The 15,580-nt window shown below is 32.1% G+C and overlaps 1 protein-coding gene across 2 annotated transcripts in view; it reads left to right on the forward strand.

Moving 5' to 3' along the window:
- Positions 1 to 15,580, forward strand: part of LOC132696908 (cell adhesion molecule 3-like) — a 126,172-nt gene that overhangs the window by 93,570 nt on the left and 17,022 nt on the right. For both annotated transcript variants that reach the window (XM_060662040.1, XM_060662042.1), the window contains exons 2-3: positions 332 to 663; positions 6,140 to 6,342. In XM_060662040.1, coding sequence (XP_060518023.1) covers positions 332 to 663; positions 6,140 to 6,342 — 535 coding nt within the window. The remainder of the gene's footprint in view (positions 1 to 331; positions 664 to 6,139; positions 6,343 to 15,580) is intronic.

The raw sequence follows: 15,580 nt of genomic DNA on the forward strand, positions 1-15,580 counted from the left end.
ATCTCTTACATCAAATTGCTTGGACAATAAAAATCTATAATAAATTGCCTATCGAACTATAGCTAGCCAAACAAAATTCAAATGCACTCTTAAAAACAAAAGGCTATTACAATATTAAAGATTTTCTTTCTTGAGATACCTTTTAATAAGTATTCGTTGTTTGTTATTGTCAATATATTTATTACTTATCTAATACTATTAATTATTATTTATGTTAAGTAATTATACTAACATAATTTTATATTATTAATATTGCAACTCAAGTCTTATAGAAATAAAGCTATCTTTATCTTTATAAAATCTCCATCTGACTGCGTTATATTTGTTTCAGATTGCATGGGACTGCGGAACGTCCGTATCAAGGTACCGACGGCGGTGGTACGTGGTCATGACGCGGTGCTTCAGTGTCTTTTTGATCTCGAGGGTGAAAAACTCTATTCGGTAAAGTGGTACCGCGGGATCGCCGAGTTTTTTAGATACTCACCCAGTGAATTTCCGCCGATAAAACAGTTCCGAATACGCGGACTAAACATTCGAGAAAGGGACTCGCGTGACACTCAAGTGGTGTTGGAAAAAGTAAGCAAAGACATTGGCGGTTTGTTCACGTGCGAGATCACTGCCGACCGGAATTTTCACACAGCGGTGCAAACTGCAGAGCTAAAGGTATAATTTACTATTTAATATAATAATAATATAATATAATACTAATAGTACAATATACCAATTAGAATTAGGGCATCGTACCATTCAAGTATTCGTTAAGTTGTACCTAAAGGCTTTTCCTCGTTTAGTAACGTGTTACCAAAACTTACGTGTGACATAAATTTGTTGGTGATTTTTAGTACGTCTTCAGTTTATAAGGGGTATAGTTGGAAGCAATTAGATAATGAAGGGCTATGATACACACGAGGAAAAGATTCTATGTCGCCACATTTGTCAGCACCATTTTTACCAATGAACGTCGGTAATTTCATCTCAATCCTTCACAATATATTATACTTTTGATACTCAACTAACCAAAAAAGACGTGTTTGCTTTTAACCTTTCAAACTCAGTAGTCTTGTTTTTGCTTATTTATTTCTTCCACTGCTAATGTTATATTGTTATAGTTTGTGTTATTTGCGGAATTTCGATTTGAATTAAATTGAAATTTTTTAACAGTAGTTTTCCACATTTTTAGTAAAGTTTTAAATATCTCGGCTACAAAAATAAAAAACCTTCATGGGGAACAATAACAGAATTCAAAATGGAGAATAGTTCTCCAGTAACTAGTACCACTATACCAGGTTATTTACTGTCAGCTCTAATAAAATGAATAGAAGAAAACAGAAAAACCTCAAAAATTAATTTCTACACCCACAAGTTGTTGAACAAGGAAGATAAAACGGATCCACTTGAATACGCACAGATCTTCCAATCTCAATATCCTTCATAGCATGGACAAAATCATGCAAGTACGGGAGTTGATGCCCTCCATTATTTTTGCCAATTTTCTCTAGTAATACAAATATCGTTGACAAACAGAAAAGACAAATAAAATATTATATTATGCATCAAGTGCGGTAAACGGCATTTGAATTACGAGTTTATTTGACACGAGCGGAGCGCAGCGGAGTGAATTTTTAATAAACGAATGAGTTAAAAAGTTTACCGAGCGAGTTGCATACTATACTTTTTCTACGACCGTAAGTTTTTGGGTACAATTTCGCGAAACAACACAAATATATTGACCGACATGACCGTCAGAATAAACAAACGTCAAAATTCAAAGCGTGGGAAATATCTCAGAAAACATCCGATTGCTCTCAAATCTGTGCAGTAAAATACCGGAAATGTCCGAAGTGGCTCGAATCCGCAATTAGGTATTTACAGACGGGAGTAGAAAAACAAATTTATAGGTTCTAACTAGGTTCCTAACAACCATGACCAATGGAACAGATTTCTACCTGTTTTTTTAGATCCAGATCTGCGTTTAAATATTTTAGAGAAATTGCCCACCACAACATTTCCATGTGTGTGTTATTTTTAAATTGCAAAAACAAGCAATAAGAACTATTGCTAGAATTGGCTATCGTGATCATTGTCACCCATGATTTATAAGACTATGCATTATGTCATTGCCAAGTGTTTGTTTGTATCAACAGCTGCTTCATATCCATAAAAATGTGCATGTATCATAATCATCATTGCAGATCTGGCTATAATTTATTAAAACCGTGTCATAGATTCAATGTGTCGAGAATAGTTATAATTTTGACTTGCATCATCTTCTGAGTGTCAACATATGTCCTCAGAGGATATATTTTTTAGAAAAAAAGTTCAAGATTACCTACTACTTCACTATTTCTACTCTATTGGTTAAGTAAAAACCAACACAGATCCCTTCATAGTTTGATATTTGGTTTAGTCTAATACTTTAAAGTCCACCGTCATCATCTCAAACTCCTGCTTTGTCTTTCTCTCTTCCTTCTTCACGCTGGCATCGAAGTAACTATTTGTTTAGGGAGTCGACGCTCCTCCATCCTTTCGACATGTCCAAACCACCTTAGCTGTTTTGTTCTTATTTCGTCCGTTATTGTGTGGCTCATGATTGCACAAATTGTTTCGTTTGGGGTTCTTTCGAGTCTCGATCTGCCACTCTCCTTGAAAAATCTATCTCTGTTGCCTCCAGTGTTCTCATGGTCTTTTCTTTGAGTTTCCAAACTTCACAACTATATGTGACTATGCTTTTTATAATGGAATTATATATTAAATGCATGTTTCGTATTGTGATTTTTTGGTCCCACTGAATGCTAGTTAGCGGAGCAGTAGCTTTTCTGCCTTGAACATTCCGGTCTTCAATTGCGCAGTCTAGGGTTCCACTGTCTGATATATTCATGCACAGGTATTTGTAGCTTTGGCAAGATTTGATAACCCGTTCGTCTTCAAGGGCAAGGTCTTGTTGTATTCAGGCGATGTACATGTAATTCGTCTTTGAGATGTTCAATTCTAGGCCCCATTACTTGTACTATTCAATTAGCTTTCGAGTTATGAATTCTATATTGTCGTAGTCTTGTGTTGTGTATACAGGTTTGCGTTGTTCAGTGGGATGCCCATATATTCACATTTTTTGTTCTATATTTTTAGTGCCTGTTCGAGATATATTTTAAACAAGTGGGTGACATCCTTGTTTAAGTCCCGTATTCGGTACGAATCCGTTGGACATTTTATTAAAGTTCTCTCAGAGATTTTATTAGGTTGACGTTTAGATTTGTTCGATCTAGTGTCTGCCATAGTTTTGATAATGGTATGTTATCGTATACTTTCCTTTAATCCACAAACAGGAGATGTATTTCCCGATCAAAGGCTGACATTTCCTCAATGAGTAAAACGTAGTCAATAAAAAAAAACTTAACTCAACTTGGGATTCAGAAATCTTCAGCTAAATTTTACACACTACACCTGCAATTTTTCGGTAAAAATTGAATGTGTTCTGGGAATTTTTTGACACAATACTGTCACATCAACACCGAACACTTTGAAATTTCCGAACTGTCAGCGGCCATGTTGAGCCCTGCAATATCTTATTGGTCGAAAGGGAGTTTTGACTAGCGCATGCGCATGTGCCTTGTGGAGGTGCACCTTACATGATTTCCAAAGTTTATTAAAACTCTATTATTAACATCCGCAAGCTCTCTATATGTCTACACGCTAACTTGAGGAATTATTGTAATTCTAAAATTTGATTATCTAATTGTAAAAAAATTGTTGAGATTTTAAGATTTTTAATTGTCTCGTGGACTAAGTTAAGAGGCCGAATCTTCAAAACTTCCAGAAAACCTTTAATTTTCTGAACCAATGTTTCCACACTTTTCCAGTTTCCAGTCTCTTATATTTGTTAATTTAATTGTGGTCTTTAATATCGTGTATATGTATTGTTTTACTACTAGACCTGCCACAATTATAAATTTATATTATTCACACGTAGTCAAATAAAATTCAATTTTATTATATTCTATAGGGTACCGTAAAATTTCTTCCCAAAGGAACTTGTCAGTTCTATCAGCAATAATTATTGTTCCCAGGTATTCTTGACCAGAACAACAAAACTCTTTTCTATAAATATATATAATGTATAAAGCACTTATCAGAGCATTGTACAGCGTGGGCCGTATAAGTTGTTTACTTATGGAAACACATCTCATTTGAGAAATGTTCTGCGATTTTTGGAAACATTTACTTTAATTGCGGTAATTAATTGTTTGCTTTGCCTGCAGTCGACAACAAAAAGAAATTTTATAAAAATAAAAAAAGGAACAGAAAAGGATAACTGGACTATCAAACTATTAAACTATTCAAAGTTAATCATTAACCTGAAGGAGCAGTCACTAAAGGAGCCAAGTCGGTAGATCTTATTTAATTTAAAAAATTGATAACAATTCTTGGAATTTCTTTTGACAAATTCGATTCAAAAGCAAATTCTTCATCTTATAATGAGAGTTTTAATAATACAATAAAATTCGCCTATTACCGCTATTTTTTATTATTTTTTAAATTATCAAATTTAAAATTTGAAGCACATGACATTTTTTTTACTTTGATTAAGTAATTAAACTTTCTAAATAAGTGCTATGTTAAGACACCGTACCCGTTTCGAGTATTTTGTATAAAATGTATTGACCTCCATCAACTCAATTCCAAGGATTTTTATATGAAAAACTTAAAAAGTGATGGAATTTTAAGACATCGCTTTAGGATAAGACTGAAATTAAAATGTATCGCACCGGATATTAAAAACAAGAAGGAACTCTCGACCGGCGTTACGTATTTATTTGTCGGGGGAGATTAAGACTCGAGTGTCGCCGAAATTGACAGACAGCAAGATAGATGTGACCGGAATCGCCTCGGGTATTACTTATAGATTAAAAAGAACGATTCCGATTCAATCGGGTCGACACCAAGGCGCTCCGCTGATGCAAGACGCAAGGTTGGCGAAAATTTCGTTATTTACCGCAAATTGGGTTTGAACGATTGTTAAACTTCACAGTAAAAATCCGCTAATTCCCCGTTTTATTTTTTTTTAATTCTGAGTAATTTGGACCATGCTTTTGCACTTCAGTCTACCGGCAATTTTTCTCGACTCTTAGCATTAGAATTAAACTGGATTTGTTAGCGATTTTAGTAACTTTTAAGTGATTATCGTTTTTTTGTTTACGCGCATACACCAAATATGAGAAGAAATCTTAATTTAATTTTCAATATCAATGTATTTTTAAGATGTAACCTATTTTGATATCAACCCATTGTAGCCTAAACTTTCCATCTATTTTGATTGGTCCACTCCGTATATTATAATATTCATTCTGTTAGTTGATTTCATGGTAACAATATAATTATACTAATAATTTTTGAGAGAAATGTCTGCTTTTGCTAGTTATAACTTATACAAAATGTTGCTGCCCGGACCCTTTAATTTACAAGTCCTTGTGAAGCGTAGCAATTACAACCCATCTAAATTAACTATTAATTAATTGAAATATATGGAAATTAGAGACAATAATTACAATGCTGTAATGGGTTCACAAAAATAATTTAGAATCTACCTGAAAACATCTTTACTCAAATAGTGCTAAAATGTATTAAGCACGATGTTTACTTTTAACTGCTTTTACCTCAAAGGCATGGAATTTTTAATCAAAAATTATATAGACTAACTCTTTATACTACACCTCAAAATTAAAAACGATTTAGAGGTTTGGAGGATAAAGGCAGACATTAGTTAGAAAATTATGCACAAAAAAAAGGTAAAAATAAAAAACTTGACAACCCGTATCTCGAAAACGAAACATTTTGACCACACATTTTTAGTAACTTTTTACATTATAAATTATTGTTAAATAACCTATTAAAATATAGATACTAATTAAGTAACACCCTGTATATTCATTAGTTTAACCGTAAGCGTCCCTGTATATACTTATTACAGAAGAAGAATTTCGACTGACAAAACGTTGAATTCTGATCGGGAATATTAGTTTTTAGGGTGGATTTGTAGATTTGCCCTTCTTTTTCAATTTCAAAAATTCCTTAAGAATATTGACACTTGATACACTGTATCTTCGAAAAATAAAATGTAGTGATGTCATACTTTTTTGATTAGGTGGTTGAATTACCGAAGAAAGACCCATACATAACGGGTTTAAAGACGAGATATAAACTAGAGGACGCCCTAAAAGCGAACTGTACGTCGGAAGGGTCGGATCCCGCCGCAAACCTCACCTGGTACGTCAATGGCGTTCCTGTCGAAGAAAAATACGTGCGACATCACAAACCCGCCGCCTATAAGGATGAAAAATTGGTCTCGTAAGTGAAATTTGATGTTTTTTTCTTCTAATTCCGTATTCCAAATGTGTTTTCTTGTGTTTCCATGCAATATTTGAAGTCGAGATTCCGCGAATTGGAATATTGATTTTGTCGCGGGTGGAAATTTGTTATGTTGCGTCGTGGAATGAATATAGAGGTGCGAGAAAACAGAAATGGGTTAAAAATGCAACTAATGTATTGCAAACGGACATTTACTCAAACTACAAAAAAAAAATAAAAAAGAAAATGCGAAGAAATTTGAAAAACTTAATTAATAAAGATGGTGACAGATATCTCAAGTGGCTGCCTTGCAACAAATTAAAAGTAAATATTGTTGAAGTTTATAATGTTTGAACTAAATAGCAAAATAGTAAATAATATTAGTCCATCTCTTAAATAGTTAAGTCTAATTGTAGGGTAAGCATGTATTCACTGAATATGGATACAAGTCGTAAATCAAACTTTTCTTATCGACGCCGATAGACGAAAAGTAAACATATGAGACGAATGAGTTGCAAGAATACATTTATCCAACATAAGAGATCATTACGTCATCCAGAACAGGTATTTAATGGTCGTTATTAAAACTTTTCTCCAATCTTCAGCAAACACCAAGCCCATAAGCACTTATCCAACTGACTGAAATTCGTCGAGGTCTAAAAGCCAGATCGCTATTGTAGCGTTCTTCGATTCGTGTATTGTCTGCTCCGAAACTGATAGTCGCGGTACTTATAATTTAGGGCCAAAAGTAAAAGAGACAGTTTGGGTTCTTCAGCGAACATACTTTTTTCGCAGCTAGGCGGTTTTTAAGCGTCACGTCTCACATTAGGTCAAAGGAACCTCAAGTTTGGAATTAAATAAAAAAGTCAAGTTGACCAAGAACGTCTAACTATTATATATTTTGGAAAAACACATACTAACCTACAAATTTCACCGACTCTTTGTGATTAATTCTGTTATTGCAGCAATATGCTGCCGCAAAGGTGCATTTTAAACCGCCATTAGATAGCAAGTGTATTAAATTTAAAGGCATAGAATTATTTAATATAACCTAAATTTATTTTTTAAAATTCACTAAAAATGTACATATTTTATTAAACATGTAGACAGAAACTTTACTATTACACCTTATCGCCAAAAGATTTTTAAATATGCGCCTTATTTTTTTCTCAGAAACGAAACTTCAACGAAAATTATTACTTAAATTTGTAAAATGCTGAATTTTAATTATTATTATTTTATATTTTTTAGTTCAAATGCAAATGTTTTTTGTATTACAAAAATTGAATTGTGGAATAAAATGAAGTCTTTCGGATTTAAAAATTTTGAAGAACAATGTGCATTTTTGAAAAATCACTTGAAATTTTTTTTAAATTGTCCTGATTCTGAAGTACGTTCTCTCATTCAAAAAAATTACTCATTTTACTTCTGGATTAAAAGAAAAACGGATTAAAGCATGTCGAAAAGAGAGCGTGGGAGACCTGAGTTATCATTTGAGCAAAGCTGTGAACGAAGTAACCGCCAAAAAACAGAGCAACTTAGAAATAGTTGGTCGGTTTTTTAGGGTATGCCACCAAAATGGGCTTAGAGGTTTCTGGATTCCACGCTGCTTCTAAGTTGGTAAAAATATGGTACAGTCACCTAACTGTGCATCAGAATACCAAAAAGCACACACTCAATTTATAAAACACCATGCTAATAAACAAATTTCTGGAGAAGAAGCACCATCGACAATGGTAGATGCTAAAGTGACTCGACATCAGTACAACGTAATAAGAAAAATAGATTCAGAAAGATTCCCATCTTACAAAATCATTCAAGCTTCCAAAAAATTGTGTTACCCGAACAAAGAAGATATAGTTATAAAGCCTATTTCTGCAAAACTGCAAGAGGAGGTTATTTTTGGGAAGAAGTTCTACATGAATTAACTTTAGTTTCCGGGCCTTCATCCTATAAGCAACGGTTCGTTGGAATGGAAGAAGACAATTCTAGCGTTTTTATATCTTCAATAGTTCCACTTCAACTGTATTGTAAAAATTTTGAGAAAAAGGTTGTTATATGGCAAAATCCGCGCCCATCCTCTCCTAGGTATTGCAGGCCAATTAAAATAATTTTTGCAAAGGAATCAACCTAACTTTCGGTAAGGGAAAACATATAATTAACACACAAATTAAAGAATTAAGAAGTTCTATTATTGAAATTAAAAACCAAGTTTTTGACAGTATCTCATACTCTTCATTTTACTATGGTTAACTTGAAAGTATGCAACGCAAGAGCCGATAACTTATGCACTCAACGTTGTTTCATTTGCTAACTAGACCATGTAATTTTTCAAATTTTCAGTTTGGACTTTCGATCTTGCATTGCTGGATTAGAACATTTGAATCCCTCCTGCATACTGGTTGCAAGCTTCCAGTAAAAAAACGGCAGGCACGAAATGAACATAAAATTATTGCGGCTGAAAACAAAAAAGAATACAAAGGGAATTTAAAAATCGCATCGTGCTAATTGTTGATCATCGAAAACTTGGATTTGGAAATTCCAACGACGGAAATATGGGCAGGAAGGTTTTTGAGAATGCAGATGTATCGTCTGAGATAACTGGGGTTTGAAAAAAATTTAATATACCGAATGCATATTATTTTCATTTGAATATCAAGTGATTTTGATATCATTGTAGAAAAAATTAGATTATTTGCTCTTGAAACTGCGAGATTGTCTGTTGAAAAATTTCCATGTTTCTATATGCCTCCCACACTGCATAAATTGCTTATCCATGGACAAGAATATTTTTAATCTTATGCTAATAAGTTCTGATCCTTACATGACGGGTTTTAGAAAACTATCAACAAAAAAATTATAAGTATTCCCGCAAGAAGTTTCAAGCTTAGCTGACTTCAATTTTTAATTTGTCTTTGTCTTTGTGTTGATAATTATAATTTATTATTACTTTTCTGTATTTTGAATTTTTATAATGTTCATATTTTATTAAAATAAAATATAAACATTAAAAAAATTGATTTTTAATTCCCCGTATCAGGCTGCCTTGTCCCAGTGTGCGTCTGCTAGCGGTAGGTTGGGATCCAGGAAATCCTGTGCCAATGACTTCATTTCTTTTACAGAATCCCAAAAAATGTGACCGAAATTCAAAATCACACCACAAGCGCACACACAGATTTATCTTACCCAGAGCAGAACTAACATAGGTTTAAATAATCTTGATCGTCTAGCATTCAAATGTTTCAAAAATTGAAATGTTGACATTAGATTTACGGATTCTTACCCGCCTTTTACAAGAAAATGCAAAAACTATGAATAACTTAAAATTACTTTAAAAAATGACTAGAACTTAGCAACGTAGCACTCTTTAGTTATAAAAATGTCGAATTCAGAATTATCAAAGCTTTGTTATTTTTATTTAATAAAATATTAAAAGGTTTTTGATTTGAAGCGACTTATGGTTATCCCGGTTACGCAATTGTTACGATTTTTCAATGGTCACTTTTACAATTATTCCTTGATTCAATTAAAATATATTACATACAGTACAAGTGACAATTGCAGTCACAAATGACAATTAATCCATTAGAGAAATTCTTAAGAATGCTTTTAAAAAGTTAACTTGATTAAGAAACAAAGCGTTCAAATGGAAAGTGACGTAACGAAGATATTATTCCAGCTAAAAGAATGGTTATCGGATGGAAAAGGTCAATCCGTTAACCAGCCGCTATAACGAAAAAAAAAAGCATCCGAGTGAATTTTTCATAATAAAGATTAAGATAAAAATCCGGGGCGCTTTTATTTCTAAAGCTTAGCAGCAGACCGCAACCCTTTTTAATGTGAATCGATTGTGCGCTTAGAAGGTTAAAGGTATTTCCGAGTAAGGCGATTAAAATTATTCATTTACGTGCCAGCAAGAACATATTTTCCATTTGCTTACTGAAGAGTGGACTCCCATTTTTTTTTAAATTTTTAGTTGTTCTTTGTTGTAATTACGAAGCGAAATAAAGTTTTAAAATAACTGACCCTGTTTTTCCAATATGTAGCTAATCTTTTGAATATAGGTGAACCTTGAGTCAATTGGACCACTATTATATTTATTTAAAAAACAAATCATTAACATAAATTCTTTTTAAAAAGGTTTTTTTTTATGATTTTCGTGATTTCTTAGCTAACCAGCGGTAACCAAGCAGACTAATTATCTAGTAAATTTGGAAAACCCACATTTTTGGTTGTATAAGGCAAATAAATAATAAATAAATAATAATTTGTTTAGGTAACAAACTGCAGCTTTCCCTTAGGACACTGTTCTTTTTCATATAATTTCAGTCACTGACCGACACATAAACTATAACTTAGTTTTACAGATAATCATATTCTGGTTCCAATTGTAACTATGGAATGACACCAAAAATCCGGCCTGCAATAGACCAACGAAAACAGCGGGGCTGATATAAAATTTAAATATTTTAAACATACACCATACACACGATCCAGCTGGTTGCAAACGATTTCTACTGAACACAGCCGTATTTAGCCGACAAGGAACGACCTGCTACCTCCAATGCAACCCACAGTTTTAAAATCAATTGCAAGCCGAATTTTAGACTATTACGTTAAGTTTGTTCTGTTGCCATTCTCATAATTTCTTTTTCACTTTTTTCGTATCACCTTGCAATAAAACAACTTTTTTGTATAATTTAAATAATCAAAATATAACATCTTAGGTACGTTTAGTAAACATTTTGATATTTGTTTATAAATTATTAGTTTAGTCACTTTAAGTTACCAACAATTTTCTTTTTTCCTATATTTGATGTATTGCGTATTTGTTTTAAAAGGAATTGCGTTTACAACTAATTGTTACTCGCTTAGGGGTAACTGTTATAGGGGTGGTAAGGTGTTCAGAGCACAAAAGAGAAAACTGAGATTTAATCTATTAAAGCCATGTCCATACTCTTGCACATTCCGATCTCTAAATATTTTAATACAAATACATAGTGCCTTTAAAAGTATACTTAAAATTAATTTACAAAATTAAATTGCAACTCCTCTATTTAATTTTAACATACTCATTCTTTTTATATGCTTGTCCGAATTGTCCTTTTGTTGTCTCGACTGGAAATATATATTTTGTTAAAAGTCCATGAAAATAAAAATTTGTCTATTTATCTAAACGTTCGGTAAACTTTTTAACTCACTCGTTTATTAAACACTCGGTCCGCTCGTGTCAAATAAACTCGTGAGTCAAATGCCGTTTACTGCACTTGTTGCATAATATACTATAAAATATTTTGCTAGGTTGCCAAATAACTATGCGTAATATTTTCAAAAAAAGTTTTTTATTAGCTTAACGTCATTGACATGTTCAATTAAAGAATCTTTCACTAAACAGTAAACACACAATGATATTATTAATACAATTCCAACATATTTTTTAAGAAATTTTTTATCAAGGAAATGGGTAGTGTTGGTTAATTGTAAATATTAATATTGCAGGTGCTTAAAACTAAAAAATAGGTCCTTCTTCTCCAAGAATAGCGTTAACAGAATTTTTTTTGTAATTATGGTCCCTGCGTTTTAAATCTATAGTATATTTAAATTGTTATTTTAAATATTGAAAATAATATTTTGTGATACTTATTTTATTATTTGTATAATTATCATTTGAATGAGTTTTTTTCCCAATTCAAATGCAGACAATACTTTTGTTTTAATAGAAATAAGTAATAAAAATTATCATGCACATGTTAATTTCAAGAAGATATTATAGAATCATGTAGCGTCTTACTGATTTATTAAGAAGCATCAATGAAGCAAAATCATATTTAATTTTGATTAAACCGTTTTTAAGCGTTTTTTTTATTTTATAATTTTTGCGTATTATTGTTAGATCTAATAGGGTTGTGGAATTGACCGTTGAATTTTTTATTTGTGTCAATTGACGGCAATAATTTTAAAAATAGAATAAAATTTATATTTATTTATTATTATTTATGTTAGGTCGCCGTCGCGTCGTTCTGAGAACCAAATGGAGTCGATATTTTTATTAGGATTCCCTGAATCGTTAAGTATCGTATTCGGGTATTCCTTGAAGAGGGCTATGAGTAAATTGGACATCACAAACGCATAATAATTTATTATAAAATACATATTATTGTTAAATAATGATAAATAACACTGTACAATTGCCAGATGTTATTTAAAATATTTTAATCGAATTTGACTAGTCAATTAAGAAGTGGTCATTTGACCAGCTCTAACACAATATCTAAATAAAAAGCTTTCACGAAGCATGCATGAGAATCTTGTCGCCGAAAAAATGAAATAAAATCGATCGTAAACATCAAGCAATTTAAATTATTACAGGGATGATCTATTGGTCCTTGAGTGGTGCCGCGTCAGTTATAAATTGCCCCGCGTTTGCGGCCAAACCACAGCAAACGACCCCACTGACGCGAGTTACGGCATTCGAGCACGGAAAAAATGGGCGGTGAATTTTTTGCCGGAAGTTTGAGGAAAAATAAACCCTTGGCACCCTGCTAGATTAAAAAGTTTCTAACTTTACAACGTCCCTTCGGGGTTCTGGCTTAGTTTGACTCGTTGGTGGGCAACTTCTCCATCTAAAACACGTCTTATGCTAGCATCAGCAACTATGGGTTATTTGGTACCTATGATTTTGTGTTTAGCTTATAATAATTATTTTTAAAACGATTTTTTGCCCTGAAAATTAGTACAAAATAATCTAGGTAATAAATCTGAATTTTATGCTGTCAGCTCAACAAAGGTCCACCAAAACACAATTATCAGCCATAAATAAACTCTCTTAAAGGTTTTTTATATAGTGTGGTTCAACTTAAGTACTGCACACCCTTATGAAATCTTTATTAATGGATCTACTTGGATATTTTTTTTTTGTTGAAAAATGCACTTAAACCTTGTTTTGCTTATTACTTCAACTTAAAGGCATGTCCAACTGGAACTATTTAACAAAAGAGAGAGAAGAGAGAAGTAGTATGATCGATTGAAAAATTGGCAACGGATTCTTAATCAGGAGTAGTTAGATTCCAACTATACCAATTTCTATAATGTTTCAATATACAGGGTATTTGAAACATCGTTTACGCCCCGCTTAAGGCTGTACATCATTGCAAAATCTTTGATTGCGATAACTTTCTTTTTGTTGGATAGATCTCTCAAAAACGCACTAAAACCTTGTGTTTCTTTTTACATCAACCTAAAGTCATGGCAAACTGGGACTAGTTTTTGATGTCAAATATCGAGAAGGGATATTGGGGATTTCTTTAAGAACAAAGTGTCAACGAAATCTTATTTAGGACTACCTAAAACCTAACTATACTAATTTCCATGAACTTCGCTTAAGCATTACTCCTGTGGAATGTTTGTTTATGGTTCAATTATGATAATTTTTTTTTGCTGGATAAATCTTACTAAAATGTAAATGAAAGGGTTAACTGACCCAGTTTTTTTAAGCAGAGAATCGAGAAGTATTTTTAGAAATTTTTTCAAATTGAAAATGACAACAGATGGGTATTCAGGACTACATAAAAGTAACTAGAAGAAATGATCAAAGCTTTTAATGTTTTAAAGAAATAAATAATGTAAACCTTGTAAATATAAATATATAAAAATATAAATGATTACGTATGTATTAAAATCTTACAAATTTAATTATACAAATTTGAAAAATGATGATAAAGGCTTTTCCAGGAACATTTATTTTTCAGTAGCATCTTAAAACAACAGCAATAATAAATCTTCGTTTTCGAAAAAAATTAATAAATAAATTAGCTAGTGAATCTGGCTGAATATGCGCTTCTCCCTGGCAAACTTGGTTTTACAAAGGAAGCAGTATGCCGACGTAATTTTGATATTTCTGTTATTTTCAGCATTAGATGAGAATTAAAAATCCTTTTTAATTAAAAAAATACAGCTTTGTAAAGTCTGTTTAGTTCGTATCTAATCCTATTTAATTTTGAGAAAATCGTTCGTGTCTTTCTGTGAAATCCATCCATCAAAAAAAGAATAATCATAAAAAAATATTCTCCACGAGTAATGCTAACACTCTGTATCCAAACTTCATGGAAATTAGTATAGTTAGGTTTCATGTAGTCCTGAATAGGAATTCATTAGCACTTTATTCTTAAAGACGTCCCTAATAGCCATTCTCAATATTTGATTAAAAAAATTAGTCCCAATTAGACATAACTTCAAATCAAAATCAAACCGTAATCAAAGATTTTGCAACGTTGTACAGCCTTAAGCGGGGCGTAAGCGATATTTCAAATACCCTGTACTGAAACATTATAGAAATTGGAATACTTGGGTTTCAAGTACTCCTGAATGGGAATTCTTTTCTCTCTTCTTCTCTTCTTTCTTTTTTGTTAAATGGGTATGTCTTTGAGTTGAAGCAATAAGCAAAATCAAATTTCGGTGGATTTTTAGAGACCTATCCAACAAAAAAAATCATCAATATCGAACCGTAAATAATGATTTTACGAGCGTGTACAGTTCTTAAGTGGAACACGCTGTATATGGTTTTTAAAATTTGTTTTATATTTGTTTGAATATCAATAATTGAAATAAGCATAACGTCTTCTTTGAGTTTTTTTCTCAAATTGGTGTTTAAAACTTGATGTTAGTATTCACCTTTTCGAAGATGCCACGCAAAAGCTTTTTCGTATGCACTGCTGTAATTGTTATAACTAGTCACGCTGCAAATATACGCTATAGCTGCATTTGAAATAATCTATACAAAATACATCAGCTTCGTTAAACAAAAACTTTAGTCACTGGTTTATGAACGATCAGATGTTTTTGGAAGATTTTAAATACTGGTATTTTCATCTTTATCAGTGCTGACGTCACACACTAAATATATTCGCGATGTGCCGATAAATCTCTTCTGTCATGTTCTGAAAATGGAATTAATCAGAGTTGTTTTATAATATGATACCATTTTTAACAAATGTTTATTCAATAAATGTCACAATAAAATTCTTTACAAAAAAAAAGTTGAAATATAAGTTTTGCACCTGCTATCCCACAAATTGACTCCAGCAAATTTATACGAACACTTGAAATTAATCAAAGTTGGGTTACTTATTTAACACCTTATATAATCCAGTAAATATATATAGTCAGTTAAACCATGCAAACCTTCAAAAGTTTGCTGTTTTACTGAACTTGCAACTTATCTAATAAAGTAATACAAATT

Source organism: Cylas formicarius, unplaced genomic scaffold (genome assembly GCF_029955315.1).
Source record: "Cylas formicarius isolate icCylForm1 unplaced genomic scaffold, icCylForm1.1 PGA_scaffold_1__22_contigs__length_36826433, whole genome shotgun sequence".
Taxonomy (NCBI): Eukaryota; Metazoa; Arthropoda; class Insecta; order Coleoptera; family Brentidae; genus Cylas; species Cylas formicarius.